This window comes from Taudactylus pleione, unplaced genomic scaffold (genome assembly GCF_031769625.1).
Source record: "Taudactylus pleione unplaced genomic scaffold, aTauple2 ptg000093l, whole genome shotgun sequence".
NCBI lineage: Eukaryota > Metazoa > Chordata > Amphibia > Anura > Myobatrachidae > Taudactylus > Taudactylus pleione.
The window spans coordinates 37,773,404-37,796,224 of record NW_028284495.1 but is presented as its reverse complement, the minus strand read 5'-3'; the positions used below and the strand labels follow the sequence as shown (position 1 = coordinate 37,796,224).

Here is a 22,821-nt window from a genome sequence, read left to right as displayed (position 1 = left end):
GGAACTGCTCATGATCCAAAACATACCACCTCATCAGTGAAGCATGGTGGTATTAGTGTCATGGCGTGGGCATGTATGGCTGCCAATGGAACTAGTTCCCTTGTATTTATTGATGATGTGACTGTTGACAAAAGCAGCAGAAGGAATTCTGAAGTGTTTCGGGCAATATTATATGCTTATATTCAGTCAAATGCTTCAGAACTCATTAGACGGTGCTTCACAGTGCAGATGGACAATGACCCTAAGCATACTGCAAAAGCAACCAAATAGGTTTTTAAGGCTAAAAAGTGGAATGTTATGCAATGGCCAAGTCAATCCCCTGACCTGAATCCAATTGAGCCTGCATTTCACTTGATGAAGACAAAACTGAAGGGAAAATGCCCCAAGAACAAACAGGAACTGAAGACATTTGCAGTAGAGACCTGGCAGAGCATCACCAGGGATGAAACCCAGTGTCTGGTGATGTCTATGCGTTCCAGACTTCAGGCTGTAATTGCCTGCAAAGGATTTGCAACAAAGTATTAAAAAGTGAAAGTTAAATTTAGGATTGTTTAGTTTGTCCCATTACTTTTGGCTCCTTAAAAAGTGGGAGGCACATATAGAAACCGTTGTAATGCCTACACCGTTCACCTGATTTGGATGTAATTACCCTCAAATTAAATCTGAAAGTCTGCAGTTAAATCACATCTTGTTTGTTTCATTTCAAAGCCATTGTGGTGGTGAATAAAGGACAAAATATGAAAATTCTGTCAATGTCCCAATATTTATGCACCTGACTGTATGTGCCATAATAGCACACTGGAGAAACAAATAATGCAGTGCTGAAGTCAGAGAGGACGGATTTAACCGAACCATAAATGTATATTTAATACTATTTACATCTAAAAGGCATGCAAACATTTCCATTTCCAGGTTTATGAGCAGACTCAAATTTATCATCATCGAGTATGTTTTTGGAATGTGCGAGAACGTACAAACTCCATACAGGTAGTTCCCTGGTTGGAAGTTAAACTCATGACCTCAGTGCTGTGAGGCAGTAATGCTAACTACTATGCCACATTGCTGCCCACAAAATTGGAAAAGGAAATGGTTCTAGCTCATAACCAAACACAGAATACAAACCATTCTATCTTTAAATTCTATACCGTATCCAATGACGTAAAAAGGCGAATACGCTTCCAGTTTTCATTGAGAAGCACAGCACTCATAGTTGACACTTATATATAATAATCTAAACCGAGCATTTAAATAGGTATATAAATAACTTAGAAATCAGCGGTATCAGGCCAAATAAAGTCATGTCAAATAATCTATGAAGCTGATCCGAGATGATAAAGGCCAAAATAAGGAACAAAAAAAAATATTGAGGGGTAAAAAACTCCAAGATAAGATAGCTCCAGCACAAAGGGATATCATACACAGGAAACAACTAACAACATAAAACAGAATACTGATAGCTGGGATGATGTCCACATTATAGGCATTCTGCACTAAACCAGGTATACCTGTGCAAGCAATATATTAAGGACCTCCTGCTCATTTTCATTCATTTCTTCTTTTGAAACTTCTTCCTTTGAAAGGCTGGCAATTTCTTGAGCAAATTTGGTTTCACAGTCCTGTGAAGATAACAGTCAGATATGAAAAATAAGACTCTGACTTTGCCTTTTACGGTAAGAAACATGCTCCTCTAGCACTTTTATAGCAGCGTTACAAAAGAAAAACAAATGATGTTAATATTACAGGTTGCACCACAGTTACTAATCAGCCAGGTCCACTATGTGCAGCACCTGATTGGCTGGCTGGCTACAACAACTTTCCCTTAAGCAGACACTGTGCAATGACAATACAATGGTCAGTGTAATGGCAGAAGCCCTTACTATTTTGCTAGCCTAAGTGTTTTGTGTAACCCTGCCCCCTTCATTGACATCCTGTATCTGTTATTCATTCCCATAGTGGAACTAAATGAAAACAAGTCCTTCCACAATGGTTTCTTTCAATTGAATTAACTACTCTGGGAGGATCAGGGCTACACGCTTAGGAGATCCACATTGTTACAAGGAAAATAATATGACTTTGCATTCATTGAGCTTTTTGGAATTTCCCTGGAAGACAGAGGTAAACTGTGACACTGCAAGGGAGATCTGCCTGGAGGTTTCCTGTTTCTGGCAGTATGTAGAATTCCTAAGTGACCTGGATTTAACTGGAGACCAACAGCATCCACCTTCAGGTGAGATTATAAATGATAGGTTATATATAGATAATCTGGAACTCATGCAAACACAGTAATAATTGCCCTGGTGCCCAGTTATGCAGGATAAAATAATAATGGAGCTACCGTAAGTGTGGGGCGAGTGTACATGAATCCACTCCCAAGTGAAATTCTACTGATCCCTGACAAACATCAAGTACATCAAGCAATAACACCGGTTCTACATGGCCTGGCATTGTATCAAGAAGTAATATTTATTATCCGTTGTGCTGACTGTGCCATCAGAACTGCTTGGGAACTTTGCAGTAAAATGAGCGATGTTGCTCTCCTATAATTAGGAGTGTCCAAGTGCACATCGCCAACAAATGCATTGACCCCTAGGGGTTTATTTACTAAGGGCCTGATTGTAAAACCCGACACTTATTTGTGTTCATGCTCAATATTTAAAAGGGCAGCGCTTTTACTAGCCGTGTCTTGCTAGTAAAAGCACTTCCCTTTTAAATATCGGGCATGAACACGTACAATAGTGTCGAGTTTTACAACCCAACACTTGTATAAATAAACCCCTAGGCGGTTTATTCTTACAAGTGAAGTCATTAAATTCAGAAAATAGATTGGTGACTTTCCTGTGTGAACAATGTAATCGGCGCTTATGTTTAACACACAATTCTAAAAGTTAAACAGCTAAACCAAGGGCCACCTCTAGACCTCTCATATGGCAGAATCGTATAAAAAGGAAAAAGCTTATAAACTGTAGTCTCAACTATTAAATCAAAATTCTATCAATAGCCAAACACAGTTCAGCAGCACTTCACACACAGGTACCGGATAAACAATGCTTGTAACGGAATCGGTATGTAATCCCGGCGGCTGAATAGCCGCTGGATCAAATACCGACAGTGAAAGACCAACGAACAAAATTCCGACTGGGGCTGGTAAGCACCTTAACCCTCCCTTAGTGGTGCCTAACCCTAACCTCCCCCCCCTAGTGCCTAACCCTAACCCCCCCTTCCTGGACACTAAACCTCCTGGAGGGGATGCCTAACCCCAACCCCTCCCTAGTGGTGCCTAACTCCAACTCCCCTTTCCCTAGCCTTACCCTAAACCCTCCCGGGGTGGTGCCCAAGTCCCCACGGGGGTTCCTAAACCTAACCCTCCACCCCCGAGGCTACAACCTAAGACACCAGACTTACCTTTGTTCGGTATACCGGGCATCGGGATTTTGACGCCTATCTTTAGTCCCACATCGGGCTTTCAGTGTCGGGATGCCGGCCGCCGGTAACCCGACTACATCCCCTTGTAACAACTGAGCTGTATTATTTTTGGAGTGGATTCTGATTTTCATGCAGATGCCTCTGCGTCTTTATGCAAATACAACTCCCAATTTCATTGATACTGAGATGCCCACTTGCTTGAGTGCAGTTCCGTTTCGGAGGGTCTTTATACACACCAAAGGTTGCACCATTGTACCTTACACCGGGCTTATGGCAGTTGCAGTTTCTCCATCGGACTATAACCTCCTGTGTGAGTGAATATGCGTCTTTGGACACAGCCTCTTACCGCTGCCTGCTTGCATCTGTTAAGCTACCCCATCCCCTGCTACCTACTTGGAACATCCACTGCATTCCACATACCGCGCGTCCGATTCTGTTATGTGCCTCTGAGAGCTAACAATCTGGACGCAAGCGCAATAGGACTCAGACGCATGCACAAACTTAAAACATTAGCCAACTGCATGCAACATCAACACAGTGTGTGACTCAGAACCAGGCCCTTTTCGTGATGTTGGGGGCGATGCCATGATGTGCTATTGAAACAGCGTGTGAGCGCCGATAATGGTGCACATCACCTCAACATTCACAATTTGTGCCTCGCACCCTCATGGGGATGTGCAGGAAAATAGGTGATGTTGGGCTACCATATGTATGGATGATGTGTGCACCGCAAATCACACGTGCTTTACATGATGTAACATCGCACAGAAGCTAATCAGCCCTCAAAACCTTGTAATCTGTCATTACTTTTAAAAGAGCATCAAAATAGTGTTCGCTATAATAATTTTGGGCACAAAATATCAAGGTGGTGTGCGCACAGGACTATTCACTTACAATATTTATCAGTGTTAATGCAATATTTAAATTGTGTGTCTAATTTCAACACCTATGGAGCATATTCAATTGGCCGCAACGTTTTGCCCCCCAAAAAATTACGCAGGTCTCACGACCAATTTTGAATTACTGCGGATATGCGCACTCTCGATACTTGCGGTATCCAATTACAAAAAAGCTGGTGGCAGGGTTTTTTGTGCCCAAAATCCAGCTGGGGGAGATGCGGCCACACTCACCTGTGTTCTGGCACTCCTCTCCCGGGTGCAGCATGCTCCACACACCCCTCACACACACACGGGACACACCCCTCACACACACACGGGACACACCCCTCACACACACACGGGACACACCCCTCACACACACGGGACACACCCCTCACACACACGGGACACACCCCTCACACACACGGGACACACCCCTCACACACACGGGACACACCCCTCACACACACACTGAGTCAGACACACACAGACAGGTCACACTCACGCTGCTGGCGCAGATGAAGGTAGAAGACTACAGTAGTTGAAGTTTAGGAGGAGGGCAGCTCTGCAGGTGGGGAGTAATTATGGACTAATTAAGCGAATTGTAAACTGTCAATTGCTTAATTAGTCAGTATGGGGTGTACTAAGAGCTCTAGAGCAAGTGGCATTAATTTTCCTTAAAATATGGATTTTTGCAAAAATTAGACCTGCTCTGGGGCCCTCAAAAAAATTAATTGAACACTCAACCCCCCCCCCCCCCCCAAAAAAAAAAAAAACACAACACACTGCATCCAATTGATTACCTAAAATCTAATATCTGCAGGAAAAGCTCTGCAGGTGTGAGATTTCTGGTAAATGTGCCCCTATATGTATGGGCCCTAAAATATCATGGAATGTAAGGAACATGAATGACCACGATCACCATAACTCAGTCCTAGCTCTCTATTACCACACATGTAATATGTGAATGAAATAGATGAACAGGTTATATACCTACCCTGCTTCTGGAGCACAGTGAATGCAGCCAGACCACAAACAAGTGCAAGAACACTAGCAATGAATAATGACCTACACTTACATTAATAAGTGTGATTTATTATTACATCTAATAATCACAACAATATCTGATAAATTATCCATTCTAAAAAGGTGCAATTGTGTAAGTTTTAAGTAAATGCTTTCACATTTAGGGGGAAAAAATCCTCTCTGTAAATACTATATGCTAAGCTTTAAACTTTCATAGCCAATATATTCTGTTAGTAATGGTCAATATATTCTGTTAGTAATAGTATACACAGCTGTTATGTTATAAGTTAATAAATGTATTAGTTATGTAAGGTACAAAGAAATGAAACAAACACACAGGAAGTGAGAAGTGTACTTAGGAGATGGAAAGCATGAGAATTGGGTGCAGCTGTGCTGGACAAGTGACAGTTCAACAAATGACATGACACATTTATTCAGCACCTTGGGCCCTGGCCAAGACCCATACAAGGGTAAGCCTTGTCCCTTCCATGCCATTATGCATGCCTGCTGAGGAGATGTTGAACGGAGCGGGCAGCCTGAGACTTAGGAATGCCACACACCTGCCTTTTAGCTTCTCGCAACTTCCTTTTAAGCGCGGTCAGAATCCTCTGCACCTCCCACAGCCTTTCTTCCTTAGAGAGATCTTTTATACCAGCCTGAAGGTCTCGATGCAAGCAGTTCAAAAGGAATTCCTATGGAAGAACAGAAACACAATGTATCCTACGGTTTTATCATTGATCAGGTCTGTAGATCTTTTTCCACCTGCACGAATATAATGGTGTGTGAGAGTACTCTCTGCAGGGCTGTGAACATTTTCTGCAGTCTCATTATTTAAAAGTTAAGCATGCACAAATATATAAATATATATATATATATATATATATATATTTCCATGAAGAAAGACAGGAAACTAACTCCAAACAAATTTTTTTTTATTAAAAAAAAAAAAAAATATATATATAAAAATATATATAAAGCAAGAGAATAGCGGCACTCCAGACGACCGTAAAGTAAATCAACGTTTCAATGCTTACTGCATTTTCATCATCATATCCTGATGAAAATGTAGTAAGCATTGACACGTTGATTTACTTTACCAGCGGTGTTTGTGTGCATTATTAAGTCATCTGGAGTGCCGCCATTCTCTTGCTTTATCTATAATTATCCCCCTGCTCAGGGAGGTAAAGGGAGGGCACCGGACGCATAATTAACAGATTTTTTCAGCACGGTGGGGTATAGACAGTGCTGAGTGGAGCATTATCTACTAATTATCAATTAATTTAAATGAAGTATAACTCACCTCTATAACCCCTATAGGCCAGTATTAGAACCGTGCCCGAGGGGAGCTGAGAAAAAAAAATTGACAGAAGAGGAGGAGGCGAAAGTACACAAAACAACTGAAAGTTGAAAACAAAAGGAAAATAGAATTAAACAAGAGGCGACAAACGTGTCTCCAACATCCATAACATCACCCTAGACAACATACATGTCGCCAGCAGGCATAACAGGTGTGGCAGGAAGAACAGCGCCGGTTGGGCGTCCAGTGTCCCCTGTGGAATTGGAGAAAGGGATTTATCGGTAAGTACCAAAATCCTGTTTTCTCCTTCATCCACTAGGGGACACTGGAGGACTTCAAGACGGTGGGGACGTCCCAGAGCTCCCATCACAGGTGGGAAAGCGCTGAGAACCCTGCAAGAAAGAACCGACCATACTGCGCTGCAGAGGTCACAAAGGTGTCAAATCCGTAAAACCGAACAAAAGTATGCCGGCCCGACCAAGTAGCTGCCCGGCATAGAGATTCCATAGAAACGCCTCGAGCAGCCGCCTATGAGGCACCCACTGAGCGAGTGGAATGTGCAGTAATGGAAGATGGGAGGTACTCTAGAGAGGCCATATACGCCTGTCGGATGGTCAGACTAATCCATCGAGCCAGTGTCTGTTTGGAAGCTGTCCAACCCGGACGAACAGCATCATACAAAACAAAGAGTATCCGTCTTGCGAATTGCTGCCGTCCTCTCTACATATATGCGAAGAGCTCTAACCACATCCAAGGATCTAGAAGGAGAATCCTGTCGAAGAACCGGAACTACAATAGGTTGATTGATGTGGAAGGCCGAAACCACCTTAGGCATAAAATCCATTCTGGTGCGTAGCTCATCTCTATCCTCATGAAATACCAAATATGGAGGACGACAAGATAAAGCTCCCAGCACAGACACCCTCCTGGCGGAAGCCAGAGCCAGTAGAAGTATCACCTTCCATGAAATATATTTCAAATCTGACTCCAAAGATTCGAACAGAGAAGACTGTAAGAAAGACAGGACGAAGTCCAAATCCCATGGAGCTGTAGGAGGAACAAAGGGTGGTTGCAATCGGACTACACCCTGCAGAAAAGTCTGCACGTCTGGTAATAAGGCCAATTTCTTTTGGAAGAAAACCGAGAGCACTGAAATTGGGACCTTCAGAGATCCCAAACGAAGGCCAGCTGAGAGACCTGCTTGCAGAAAAATCAGAAATCTGGGAAGACTGAACTCCGTAGGAGGCAAATCTCTACATTCACACCAGGATACATATGCCTTTCAAAAACTATGGTAATGCTTAGAAGTAACTTCCTTCCTGGCTCTAAGCATCAAGGTATCCCTTTACGTCTTAAGATGGCCCTTTCAATAGCCACGTCGTCAAATGTAGCTGCTTTCAGTTTGGATAGACTAAAGGACCCTGTAGGAGTAGATCCTCTCTTAGTGGTAAGGGCCACGGATTATCTACCAACAGGAGTTGAATGTTGGAATACCAAGCTCTGTGAGGCCAGTCCGGAGCTATCAGCAGGACCTTGGCCTATTCCCTCTTGATGCGTTGAAGGATTCGAGGGAGAAGGGGAAATGGAGGAACAGATAAATGAAGTGGAACCGCCATGGTATTGACAGTGCATCCACAGCCACCGCTTGTGGATCCCTTGTTCCAGAGCAGTAAAGGGGCAGTTGATGGTTCTGCCCGGATGCCATGAGGTCGTCCTGCGGAAGACCCCACCGTTGGACCAGCTGCTGAAACACCTGTGGATGCAGAGACTATTCTCCTGGATGTACATCCTGTCGACTGAGGTAATCTGCCTCCCAATTTTAGACGCCCGGTATGAAGATTGCTGAAATCGACCTTGCGTAGCTTTCCACCCAGACAAGAATCCGGCTGACTTCCTTCATGGCCACTCGACTTCTGGTGCCTCCATGCTTGTTTATGTATGCCACTGCTGTGGCATTGTCGGACTGGACCCTGACTGCTCGGCCCCTCAGAAGGTGACCTGCTTTCTGTATTGCGTAGAAAACTGCTCTTAATTCCAATATGTTGATTGGAAGACTTGATTCCTGTGCTGTCCAGCGTCCCTGGAAGTGACGCTCTAGAATGACTGCCCCCCAGCCTCTTAGACTCGCATCCATGGTAAGAAGCGTCCAATCCCACTCTCCGAATCTCTTTACCTCCGTAAGGGGAACTGAGTTTAACCACCACAGTAGGGATATCCGAGTGTTGGGTTGTAACCCGACTCGTTGGTGAAGGCACAGGTGGGATCCTGACCATTGTGATAGGAGCTCTAGCTGAAGAGGTTTGGAGTGAAAAGGCTGCCACCATCTTCCCCAGAAGTCGGATACAGGCATGAACAGAAACCTGCCAACGTTGAAGGATCAACCGCACCATTTTCTGAATGGAAGCTCTTTTGTCCTGGGGAAGGATACATGTTGAGACACTGTGTCCATGATCATTCCTAGAAATTGCAATCTCTGTGTAGGTTGCAGATGCGGCTTGGGAAAATTCAGGATCCATCCATGATGAATGAAGAGGTTGTGCGTCATGGTGATGTCCTGCAATAGTTGATCCTTGGAATTCGCCTTCAGCAGTAGGTCGTCGAGGTACGGAATAATAGTGATCCTTTGTTTCCGAAGGAGACTAATCATCACAGCCATAACCTTTGTGAATACCTGTGGGGCTGAAGATAAGCCAAGGGGCAAGGCCTAAAACTGGAAATTTGAATTCCGAACTGCGAATCTCAGGAAAGCCTGGAGAGGTGGCCAAATGGGAATGTGCAGATAGACATCCTTGATATCTAGATATACCATGAACTTGCACTCCGCCAAGCCTGCAATTACCGACTGAAGAGACTCAATCTTGAACTTGAAAATCCGTAAATATGAATTGAGATCCTTTAAGTTTAGAATGGGTCTGACCGAGCCGTCCGGCTTCGGAACGTGAAAAAAGACTGGAGTAAAAACCTTTTCCCTTCTGATGACTGGGGACTTGGATTACCACTTTCATGGACAGAAGCCTGACTATTGCTTTATGTAAGACCACACCTCTGTTGTTGGAAACTGACAAACCTGTAGTGAAAAAACAATTTGGGGGTTGAAGCTGGAAATCAAGCTTGTAGCCCCGAGTTATTAGATCTCGGACCAAAGCATCCGCGCACAGGTTTCCGTCCAGACCTTGCTGAAGTTCCGAAGACGCGTTCCCACTCTGGGGTCCCCCAGGTGAGAGGTAAGCCCGTCATGCACTCGGTTTAGTAATGGACCTCCTGTAGACTGGAGCCTGTGGTGGCTGCGTTTCTACCCCGACCTCTGGTACCACGGGACGTTGACGATCCTCCTCTGAAATGACCAAGTGAACGACCCGGGGCCCGAAAGGACCAAAACTAAGGTCCAGAGTAAGATCGTCTAGGTGGAGGAGCTGCAGTCGGTAGAAAAGTGGATTTACGTCCAGTAGCCTGAGATATCCATTTATCTAGTTCTGCCATAAATAGTACATTTCCAGTGAAAGGAAGTGGTTACACAGCCTTTTTGGATTCCGCGTCAGCCTGCCAAGTTTTGAGCCACAGCGCCCGCCGTGCTGAAATTGCCAGAGCTGAGGTTCTGGAGGCAATAGAACAAACATCCTTAGACGCTTCTCCATGGTAAGCCGCCTCTTCACCTATATGTCCCGATATCCGATCCGGTCAGCACCCTTATACTACAGCCGGTGAGAGAACCTATTATTGTGACCTCAGCTGTATGGAATCCTGAGACTGGTCAGTACTTTTTCTTTTGCTCCATTCTAGTGTGCGCCCGACGGGGTGACACTTTGAGCTTAACCACTCACCACTTCCATCATACAAGTTTTATCCAGGTCTCAGTGTGACTACATGCAAGGATACTCTAACTGCAGGTCAGCGGTTACAACATTACTAACATACAGCTACAAACTAGCCAAGTGTTTCTATATGCAAATTTAAATTTGACACTGGAATTCTTTTGTGCAGTGACTGCTTTTACAGCGATCCTTAAACTATTACAACCATTACCACCATCAACACATTAGTTAAGGTCAACCGACTTTTATTTATGTATTTATTGTATTGTGTATATGTTATATGTTTTATTATTTAACTCTTGTTCTACTGATATTTATATTGGTCTAATATCCTATTTGTTTATTAAATATACAATATTCTTTCTGCCAGCGCGGTTACTCTATTTTTTTCTTCTAGCGTTTGTGGGGTTATTATCAATTATTTATATGGCGCCACAAATGTTCCGCAGCGCCTTACAAAGCACATAAACAAGTTGTAGACAAGAGACTTACAGAACAATACAATACAGGACCAGGACATGGATAATACATATTGCTACATTAGTGATCATAACACCCAGATAAGCAACCGAGCATAAGCAGCCAAGTGTTAGGTGCCCTAGTGGTGAGTAAGAAGTAGATGAAACTAAAGTAGGGAGAAGTACAAGAGGTTAGAGGGCCCTGCTCATAAGAGCTTACATTCTAAAAGTGGTAGGGGAAGACAAACAGGGGTGACACAGATGGGGAGGAAGGTGTATGTATCAGGGAGTTAGAATGACAGCTGGAAGGCTTTGATGAAATAATGGGTCTTGAGAGCTCGTTTGAAGGATTGCAAAGAGGTGGAGAGTCTGATGGGGAGTGGGAGAGAGTTCCAGAGGTGGGGAGCAGTGCGGGCAAAATCTTGGAGGCGGGAGTGGGAGGAAGTAATCAGCTGGCATGAAAGGCGGCGTGCATTAGCTGAACGAAGAGAGCGGAGAGGAGAGTGAAGGGAGATGAGATCAGAGATGTATATGGGGGAAGATTGGGTGAGGGCTTTGTAAGTGAGCGTGAGACCCTTAAATTGGGTTCTAAAAGGGAAGGGGAGCCAGTGGAGGGCTTGTAGGAGATGGGAGGCAGATGTAAAGCGTTTGGAGAGGAAAATAATTGAGGATAGACTGGAGAGGAGAGAGATGGGATTTGGGGAGGCCAGATAGGAGGAGGTTACAGTAATCCAATCTGGAGATGACCAGTGAGTGTATGAGGATTTTTGTAGCATCCTGGGTGAGATAGGTTCTGATCTTAGAAATATTTTTGAGATGGAAACGACAGGACTGTGAAAGGTTCTGGATATGTGGTTTGAAGGAGAGGGATGAGTCCAGGATGACTCCAAGACAGCACACTTTGGGGCTAGATGACATAGTTATACCATCAATTGATAAAGAAATAGTGGGAAGTGAGGTTATGTGGGAGGGTGGGAAGACGATCAGCTCTGTCTTAGACAAATTAAGTTTAAGAAATCGCTGGGACATTCAGGAAGAGATGGCAGAGAGATAAAGTTGGAGATACGAGTCAGAAGAGAGGGGGAGAGATCAGGGGAGGAAATGTAGATTTCAGTATCATCAGCATAGAGATGATAGTGGAGGTCAAAAGAGCTGATGAGTTCACCTAGAGAGGAAGTATGGAGGGAGAATAGAAGAGTTCCAAGAACAGAACCTTGAGGAACACCTACTGTAAGAGGCTGTGGGGGGGGAAGAGGAGTCATGAGAGGAAACTGAGAAAGATCGGTCAGAGAGATAGGATGACAGCCAGGAGAAGGCAGTGTCACGTAGAGAAGGATATGCAGCAGGAGAGGGTGGTCCACAGTGTCAAAAGCAGCAGAGATATCAAGGAGAATGAGAAGAGAGTAGTGGCCCTTGGATTTGGCAGCAAGGAGGTCGTTGCTGACTTTTGTGAGGGCAGTTTCAGTGGAATGGAGAGAACGGCAGCCGGACTGAAAAGGATCAAGGAGGGAGTGGGAGGAAAGAAAAGTGGTGAGGCGTTTGTAGACGACCCGCTCAAGGAGTTTGGAGGCAAAAGGGAGGAGAGAGATGGGTCGGTAGTTAGAAAGATGGTTAGGATCAAGGGTAGGTTTTTTAAGAATGGGGAGACAAGGGCATGCTTGAGTGCAGAAGGAACAGGGAGAGGTTAATGAAGTGGGCAAGATGGGAGCAGGCAGAAAGCGAGAGGAAGCGGAGGAGGCGGGAGGGGATAGGATCAAGGGGGGAGGTGGAAGGGGGGGGGGGAGGACCGGATAAGGGCCATGACTTCCTCTCCAGATACAGGGGAGAAGGATGCTAGAGTTGGTAAAGTTGATTGGGAGGGGTGATCTGGGAAAGGAGGAGGTGGAGAGCTGGGGGACTGGTTGGATATAATGTCCTGACGTATGGAATCAATTTTAGATGTAAAGTAGGTAGCAAAGTCAAGTGCAGAGAGCAAGGAGGGCAGACGAGGAGGGGGTGGGCGAAGGAGGGAGTTGAAAGTGGTGAAGAGACGCTGGGGATTAGAGGACTGAGAGGAGATGAGGATCTTGAAATATGACTGTTTACAGAGGGAGAGAGCAGCACTATAGGATGAGAGCATAAATTTGAAATGGAGAAAATCTGCCATAGAGCGTGATCTTCTCCACTGTCGCTCGGCGGTTCGTGAACACTTTTGCAGGTATCTGGTGCATTTGGAATGCTGGGGTTGAGGAGTAGATCGTGAGTGTGAGTAGTGATTGCCGCTGAGCGCTCGCAAGCGGGTCGATGGTGCCCTAATGCGCATGCGCACGACGGAGGGAGCTCCATCGTGCGCATGCGCGAGACCCGCACAGCGACAGCCAAGCTATCACTATGGGTCTCGCACCAAAGGGGGCGTGCTGTCGATGGTAACTGACAGCACGCCCCCTTTGGTGGGCATGCTGGGGGCGTTGCTGCCCAGACGGAGGCCGCTCCATTCTTAGGTAGGAGGGCCCTGATTCAGAGCGAGCGCTCTGGTCAGAGCGTCCGGCTCTGAATCAGGCCCAGAGTACATAGCAGAAGTAAGGGAGGTGTTGTATAGGGAAGTGGCTTGGTCAGGACAGGAGAGAGAGAGGATAGGGGAGAGAAGGGGGGTTGCAATTTGTTCCCCTTCCCTATTAACCGCTGCAGGTCATCATTATTAGGTTTAGTTTGCTAATCAAGCGCTGGGATATTTTTTCTGTTTCTCTTTAAAGAAGTGACTCCAAGAACAGGGAGCGTAGTCTTTTTCGACAGTCGCGATACAGATGAATCTACTGTAGGGGGAGTTTCACAAGCTTTTCTATTACCTGCTGGAAAAGGGTAAAAAGAAAATAAACTCTGGGACATCTGAAACTGTTTATCTGGATGTTCCCAGGCAGTCGTTAGAAGGGAATCCAGCTCTTCCGATATTGGGAAAGCCGTAGCTTGTCTTTGTTTCTTAAGAAAGAAAGACTGTATTTGCAGTCTTCTTCCTGTATTTGCAATACCTGTTGTATTGCAGCAATCAAGGCTTCTATTCCCTTTGATACCGGTTCAGCATCAGACTTCAGAGGCCTTTAGGCGAATCTGGGGCATACTCAACCTCTTCTAATTCCGGCATATCCTCTTCCTCTGAGTCATCCCAATGGAAGACTGAGGGTAACAATCTCTTTTTAGAGACCTGCGGAGTGGACGCCACTGTCATGGCTTTGGAAATACCCTCCATAGAAACAGCTAGGGATCTCGCCCAAGCTGGTTCCTCTGTAGCAGCTGACCTGTAAGCCTCTCTTTCTCGGCAAGAAGCCTCCAGTTCAGCCGAGAGAGAGGACATAACAGATGTAACCTGCGTCCAAGACGGTGGTTCTGACATCTCTGCAGATTGGTGATCCGTATAACAACCGTCACACAATCTGGAGTTAGCTGACTATCCCTTTGTAAATCTCACTTGAATAATTTTGGTGATGCCTTAGACCTGCCAGTCATGCTACATACAAACCCCACACAAACCACAAAGAGGTTAAGTGACAGGGTAAGAAAAAACAGACTATACTGGGGTACAAAGAGTTTGGAGAGTTAGCAGTGCCAGAATGCCAGGCAAAGGATTAATGTAGTTATGCTCCAAAACGCTCTACATCAGCCTAAACCCCTGCTGTAATACATACAGGTCCGTGTAGGCTGTCCAGGGCTGCCTCTCCCTGTAATGGACGCCAGCACACTGCAGTGAAACACTGAGGCTGATGGGAGGCAGGAGAAGGCAGTCGGAGCTAAGCTCCGCCCCCTGCATACTAGCGCCGTTTTGTAAAACTGGTGCTTATTCCCAGTAGATCTGTTAAATTATATATACTGGCTCTGTGCAGTTTCTAGAGGAGCCGCCTAGTACTGAGCAAACACTGGCTACCCTGCTAGTCAGGGAGCCGGTGCACACAGGAAGCCGCCTAATTTAGCGTTAAGCTGGCTGCCCTGCTAATCAGGGAGCCAGCTGTACTCACTGTGAGTCGCGCTGGTGGATGTGTTGCTGCTGCTGCCGGCGCAGCTCTGACTGTGGGGGGTCTGCACTGTGCGTTGCAAGCAGCGGCATGAGGTACCCCCCTGAAGACTGAGGTCTCAGTAGTCGGGGACCTCAGGCTAAGAGCACACACTTGCGAGTGGGTCCACCCTGACGAAAATGCATGAATAGAGCATTAAAATGTTGGAATATACTTCTGTGTGTGTCTCATTCCTGAGTGCTATTGGTATGGATCGTGTGTGTATATATAATAGACAAAGAGAGCAATATGAGGAATGTCTTTCCCAGTATACAGTAAACAAATAAAACGTTATCTCCTTGCCCATTTGAGAAGCAACTGAGAAGCACAAAACATAAAGGGAGTAAAGAAAACAATATAAAAAGATAAGAGAAAACTGTACTGGTTGATAGCAGCATGCTCAATTGCCAGTCACCAAAAATCATAATAGTTAGTGACATACCTGCCGTCTAATTTCCTCTTTAATAGTTTCCTGTGTTTCTGGCAGTGCAGGCATGGTGGCCATATTAGACCAGCGGAGAGGTTTTATGACTTTCTTTATTACAATCCCGCCAAATAGCTCTTGAACATGTGTAAAAAACACATAGAGGACGCGGTTACTGATCTGGAAGAAAGAGGATAAATAAATCAGGGCACAGTCATCTTTCCTGGTAAGGAAGCAGCCTCATTGAAAGGCAACCCCTCCCTATATGCTTCATTAACTAGGCGTTAGTATGTTGTCACTACAACAAAGGGGATGTTTTCAGAATTAAGTCTTGGAAATGTTTTCGCTGTCAAACCCCCTTACTTCAATAACTATGGCGTACACAAGATTAAATAACCCAAAAGCCTGAGTTACTACACAAAGTGTAAAGTTACAGCAGGCTGCAATTGTAGGATGACCAGTAAACATTATGAATTTAGGCATATGTGAAATACATAATACATGTGTACTAGTTAAACATGCATATATCAGAGGTATCCAGATTTATATGGCTGGTATAAAACACAGACATGTTATTTAAGTAACAATAGAAGATGTACAGCACACATTGATAGGCAATAATCTATTTAAATGTACAGCAAGGTATATTGAATAGTTAGCAGGATGTGGCCCAATGGCAGACAATTTATTATATGACCAGATGAACCACAGCCAATATGAAGTGATGTTACCACATAATGCAGCTAGCACCTGGAGGCAGACACAATGTCTTCTGATCAATCTGCAGTTCAAGGCCTAAAATATGTTATAATACAGTTTAAAACACAGCTGATTATTATCTAACCATTCACTTGTCTCAAATACATCTACTAGAACTTAACGAAAGCTGTGGCTGGGTGGAAACTAATGTACAAACACCACAGTAGATCACGTCCTAGGATGTAACCCATTTTGAAGGCAGTCATCACTTCTAAATCAGCTGGATAAAACCAGACCATTAGCACCTATAATGCACTTTGCAGATATGCAGATCCCAATGCAATGTATCATGCATGGGGTTGATTCAATGACCTGCAAATTACTCATGGGCGCAAGTAAGTGTGTCAATGTGCCGCACTTACAGTGCCTCCAATCCGGGGCAAGATTGGGCTGTTAAGGGGCCGAATTGCTGTCAAGTCGGCATTACAATTGTCAACATGATTATTAACCACCATGATTACCACACTTGTCAATCTCCCGGTGCTGCCATTCCGGGGTTCCCATTGTGCTGGTCAACATTCTGACTGTTGACAAGCCAACTACATACCACGCATGCAGTTTACCGACACAAATGATGATTCTTTGCAACTAGCAGACAGTGGCTAATCTGAAGCAGAGAGCTCCAGGTTAGATGTGGGGGAGCCCAGCAAACAGTAATGCTGGGTACACACTGACAGACACATTGGCCGATCAACTGATCGGCCAATATATCTGCTGCCCGTCGGCCTGTATGTACCTGCGATATATCGGTGAACGTCGTCGTTCACCGACATATCGCATTGGCTGTGCTGCACAGCCGATGGACAGATATGTCTTCAGACATATCTGTCCATCGGCAATTGTGTACGGGCGGTCTGCAAACCGTCAGTATACACACAGCGGCAGCCACGAGGAGGGGGGTGGGACACGACCCCGACACGTCCACCGGCTCCCGTCCCCCGGGACCCGAGGGCACAAGCAGATGATAGCTGTTCAGTGTGTATGAACGACCATCATCTGCAGATATATCTGTCAGGTATGTACCCACCTTAAAGGGGCCTATCCACTCAGCGACCTGAAAGACTGAACGTCTAGCGTTCAGACCTTGAGGTCGCCGAGGTGTGAGCACCGCACTGAAAGGCGTTCACTGAACGTCATTCAGTGCAGGAGTCCGACCTCCTATCTCTGAACATGCCGAACCTGACTAGCGTCGTCAGGTTGACGGGCATGTTCAGTAGATATTCGGGGTCGGCAAGGACACAGAGTGTATGCGCATCGCTGGTCCTTTTCGGCTATCCATTACGCGGCTTTGTGAACAATGCAACCAAAACCTCTTGGGTTTGGTAGCATTGTTCACAAAGTCGTGTAATGGATAGGCCCCTTTAGACGTAGCTGGTAATTACTTAACAGCAACACCAAAGTCTTCCCACCATTGATGATAAACATTTAACCCAGTGATAGGCAATCTGATTCATTTTACTAGATGCATTGGGCATCCTTCAAAAGGGCCACAAATGACTATTAATCTCAATAGTAAGTAAAAGTAATACATTTGATCATTGATCACTGAAAGGGACACCTATCTGTAATAACACATCAGCAGGCCTTTTAAATAAGCATTACAAGCTTATAACTAAACAAATATAAAAACAAGCAGGACGTTGCTGAGGGTGCAATTCAGCTCAGAGGGCTGCATGCAGACCCAGATCCACCCGTTGCCCATCACTGATATAGCCAGTCTAGTTTAGCATTACATTCACCTAGAGCAGTGGTTCTCAAACTCAGTCATCAGGACCCCACACAGTTGATGTTTTCCAGGTCATCCAGCAGGTGCACAGGTGTATTCATTACTGGCCGACACATTTTAAAAGATCCACAGGTGGAGCTAATTGTTTCACTTGTGATTCTGTGAGCAGACATGGAAAACATGCACTGTTTGGGGTCCTGAGGACAGAGTTTGAGAACCTGTGACCTAGAATACAATTGGAGCATCACCATCTTACATCCAGGATTTTTTGTTTAAATATTTTTGGGTTTTTTTGTGTGTGTGTGTGGGGGGGGGGGGGGGTTTGGAGGGGTGGGTGTTGGGGTTTCAATTGCTTTTCAGACTGGATAGTCAGCAGCATTTTAACCTGTGTTTATACTAGTGTGAAACTTTCAGGTTTAGGGGTCTATGTGCTAAGGTGCCTATGTATCAAAGCTTGATGAGAGAGAAAATTGTGAGGGAAAAAGTATTAACCAATCAGCTCCTGACTAACATTTTTCAAACACAGCTTGTAAAATAGAAGTTAGAAGCTGATTGGTTAGTGCTTTCTCTGTCACAATTTTCTCTCTCCCCAGTCATTGCCAAATACCCCCCTTAATGCATTAAAACAAGTTATACACTTCTCAGTCAATCATAACAAGTGTCTCATTTTGTTTTAATAAAGTTACATTGTTCATTCACAGGACTTGTGTATTAATTTGCTGGCTATGCGTTTTCAATCACTGGTCATTTCTGCACCTCTTCTGTTTGTTGGTTGTAAATTCTAATGCTGCCCATCCACTAGGCGATTAAACCTAGTGATGGAGTGATAACGACGGTAGTTATCAGTCCATCGCTTGGTAATCGCCCACAAATCGGGCAGTAAAAGGTTAAAATCGACCCGCGTTGCGCGCCCCCGCTGGTTGTTTTTAACACCAATCATCGCCTGAACATGACGGTCAACCTGTCGGGGATGAACCCGGCACCATATAGCAGAGTGCCAAGAACGCTGTCACTCACCTGTCTAGACGCTGCTGCCATGGAATGTCCGCTGCTGGGAGCCGCCGAGGAGGGGGTCCTGCAGCCTGCCGGAGAACAGTACCCTGCTGACTCTGCCCGTCACAGTCGAGGACTGCTGGCAGTCACCGCCGAGGACTGCTGCCCGTCACCGCCAAGGACCCGGGAGGAAGACCTTTCCAGACTTCACCCCGCAGGAGACGACGGCGTCGTAATCGTGCAGTCGTCCCCACATCGCCTAGTGGATGGGCACCTTAACTATTACTTCAATCTTTAACCACTTAATTGACTCAAAATTGTTCTAAAAAACGCTCGGAAATTAACTTTTTTTATGCTTGAATTAGGTGAAGAACATTATGAAATCATTTTGGATGAGTTGAAATAAATCTTTTAAAAAAAAAATAAAAAAAAATGTATGTTATTTTTTTTTAATATTAGTAAACAAATTATAAAAATAAAATTGTTTTTCAAACATCGAATCACCACCATCGGATTATCGGAAACATTGCGACTTTCCATTTCACAGCGGCTTCAGGTACACTTTAGGGGGTAGGGGCGGTTTATTTACCTTTTCTCAGCTGCTGCTAATCTCTGCAGCCGCTGGGTGGGTGGTCCTGGTCAGCAGTGATTGGCAGCACAGCACACACTGTGGGAGGGCGCAGACTGGAAGGTCCCTCTGAAAGCAGCAGCTGCAGGAAGATTCTCTTTCTGAAGCCACCCACACTGTTTATCTGACTAGTCGAAATATATTCAGATAAAGCACTGCCTGGTGTGGTCGGAAAAATACAACCATGCCAGGCAAGTGGTTAAACCAAACAAAAATATTTTAAAAGTAGACATAGTAATGATAATGGTACAGGTCTCAAAAGTTTTTAGTTGCATCTCCTATACACTCATCAGCCATAACATAAAACCTTGTGCTGCCAATACAGCTCTGACCCGTCGAGATTTGGACTCCACAAGCCCTCTGAAGGTATCCTGCGATATCTAGTTCAAAGATGTTAGCAGCAGATCCTTTGAGTCCTGTAAATTGCGAGGTGTAGCCTCGATGGCTCAAAGTTATTTTTCCAGCACGTCCCACAGATGCTCAATCGGACTGAGGTCTGGTGAATTTGGAGGCTAAGTCAACACACTGAATTCTTTGTCATGTTCCTCACCCCATTACGGAACAATTTTGAGGGGTGTGGCAGGGGACATTATCCTGCTTAGAGAGGCCACTGCCATTATGGAATACCGTTGCCATGAAGGGGTTTACTTGGTCCGCAACAATGTTTTGGTAGGTGGTATGTGTCAAATAACATCCACATGAATGCCAAGACCCAATGCTTCACACAAGAACATTGCCCAGAGCATCATATTGCCTCTGCCAGCTTGCCTTCTTCCCATGGTGCATCCTGGTGCCATATCTTACCCAGGTAAAAGATACACACACCAGCTGTCCACATAATGCAAAAAAAAAAAAAAACCTTGTTCAGACAAAGCCACCTTCTTCTACTCCACCATAGTCCAGTTCTGATGCTCACATGCCCAATGTAGGCACTTTCGCATCAGTGGGCAGGGGTCAGCATGCACACTCTGACTGTTCTGTGGCTGCGCAGGCCCCATAAGCAGTAAGGTATGATGCGCTGTGTGTTTTGACACCTTTTTATCATAGCCATTAACCATTTCTGCAATTTATTCTACAGTAGCTTTTCTGTGGGGTCGGACCAGACGGGCTAGACTTCCCTCTTCATACACATCAATAAGCCTTGGGTGTCTATGACCCTGTCGCCGGTTTACCGGTTGTCCTTCCTTAGACCACTTTTGGTAGGTGGTAACCACTGCTACCGGGAACACCCCACAGGACCTGCCATTTTGGAGATACTCTGACACAGTAATCTAGCTATCACAATTTGGTCCCTTACACTTGCCCATTTTTCCTGCTTCCAACACATGAACTTCAAGTACGAAGAGGTAAATTTACTAAAAGTGTCTAAAACAGACAAGTGGTGATGTTGCCTATAGCAACCAATCAGATTCTGTGTATCATTTTCTAGAATGCAATAGAGAAAAGATAGCTAGAATCTGATTGGTTGCTATGGGCAACATCAACACTTGTTTTAGTAAATCTATCCCCAAGTGTTCACTTGCTGCCTAATATATCCCACCCCTTGGCAGATGCCATTGTAATTGGATAATCACTGCTATTAACTTCACCTGTCAGTGGTTTTAATGATATGGCTGATGGGTGTATACACCATCCTCTTAAACCAGAGAATTCCCTTGACCGTTCATTCACTGGATGATTGATACCCAATTAAATTGTGTTCTTTACTACTGAACTAAACATTTATCCCATCAGCTACACTTTCCCTAACCAAGAGAACTGCGAGAGCGAGGACATATGCATTTAGAAAACACACCCACAATAGTAATTCTGTGCTTTTTATCTACCTTTAGCTGTAGTTATTCATTAACACAGTATCTGCCAGTGTGCCAATATCACTTTCTTCACAGAATAACCCTCATTGTGTACCAGCCTTTGCTAAACACCTCTTTAGGGAAGTGCCTTTGCTTTTAAAGTATTAGGGTTGAGATGCATCAAACCTTCCAGAGAGATAAAGCGGAATTGCCCATAGCAACTAATCAGCTTCTAGCTATCATTTATCTAGCAAACTTAAATGACAGAAGCCAATTTACTATGGGCAACTTCCCCACTTTATCTCTCTCAAAAGGTTTGATTCATCTCTTCCCCAACCTCTCCTATTGCCCCCATCTTTCAGTCTGTGTACTTGCAGCATAGGCAGCATGGTTGGTTACTGACTCACAGCACTGAGGTCTTGGGTGTGATTCCCACATAGGCCCTAACTGTGTGGAGTGTGTATGATCTCCCCATGTTTGTGTCGGTTTCGGACAGGTATTCCGGTTTTCTCCCACCTTCCAAATACATACTGGTACGATAATTGGATTCTGACAAAATAAACCTGTGTGTATACAACTGGTGGAGAATAAAGATTGCAGGATCCACCGGGATAGGGACTGATGTAAATGACTAAACATTCTCTGTAAAGTGCTACGGAATAGGTGTCCGCTATATAAATAATTGTTAATAAATTATAAACAGTAATATGTTAAACATATTTAACAGAAATACACATCATACAAATAGAATTATAATGTATAGTTACAATGACCTGTACCTGAACAGTTGGGCTGAGCACGATAGAAATATTCTGTATATTCATTTTAGTTTCAAGTTCTTTCTCTATGACATGGTCCATGTGCACAATCAGCCATGAAATCAAGTATAGGTTGCATTCTGGCAATTCCTTCAGCAGGCGCAGGCAGTCCTGTAGCCGGTCTGCCTCCGTGCTCTTGCCACAGGCCTCCTCAAATCTAGGCATCAAGTCTTTGGTGAGGACGTTCTCCGGTAGCTCACGAAGGTATTGCTTCAGTAGGCTGGCAACTGTGTAAGGCTCATAGTCATCAAGATTTGGGGACTCCTGACGGTCATAGGCTGCTTTTAGTTCATCCACCTTTGACTTGATTCCTAAAACCACAATAATAATCAAAAATATGTTATAGCTCATAAATAAAACTAGATCAGTAATGTTAGGTAAAGCACAGTGTACATATAGCATACATCTTCCTGCATGACACATAATGTGGTTCCTGTGAATGACTGCTGAACACAATAGGCACTGTCACTGAGGCCTTTACCGCAAAGATGATGGTTATGTATAGCACTGAAGTAAGCCTATCAATTAGGCCTCTATGGTCAGTGGCAGATCTGGTTTAAATCTCACAATTGCAGTATACCAGGAGGTAAGTGAATTGAAATTATAAGTCTTTTCACTACGGCTACTGTAATTGGAAAATGAGTGAGGAAAAACAAGAAATGACCCATTCTTTGTATCTGGAGAAATGAGTTGGGTAGTATGCGTAAAAGAAAGAAAATACACATCATTGATAGCTAAGAGTTTACCATAGCATTCTATTACTT

General features: G+C 44.7%; 1 protein-coding gene across 2 annotated transcripts in view; it reads right to left on the bottom strand.

Annotated features, from left to right (window-relative positions):
* The window catches only part of RALBP1 (ralA binding protein 1), a 65,399-nt gene that overhangs the window by 5,286 nt on the left and 37,292 nt on the right, over window positions 1-22,821 (bottom strand). For both annotated transcript variants that reach the window (XM_088469692.1, XM_088469693.1), the window contains exons 4-7: window positions 22,019-22,368; window positions 15,359-15,520; window positions 5,888-6,019; window positions 1,506-1,616 (exon numbers count right to left, since the gene is read on the bottom strand). In XM_088469692.1, coding sequence (XP_088325818.1) covers window positions 1,506-1,616; window positions 5,888-6,019; window positions 15,359-15,520; window positions 22,019-22,368 — 755 coding nt within the window. The remainder of the gene's footprint in view (window positions 1-1,505; window positions 1,617-5,887; window positions 6,020-15,358; window positions 15,521-22,018; window positions 22,369-22,821) is intronic.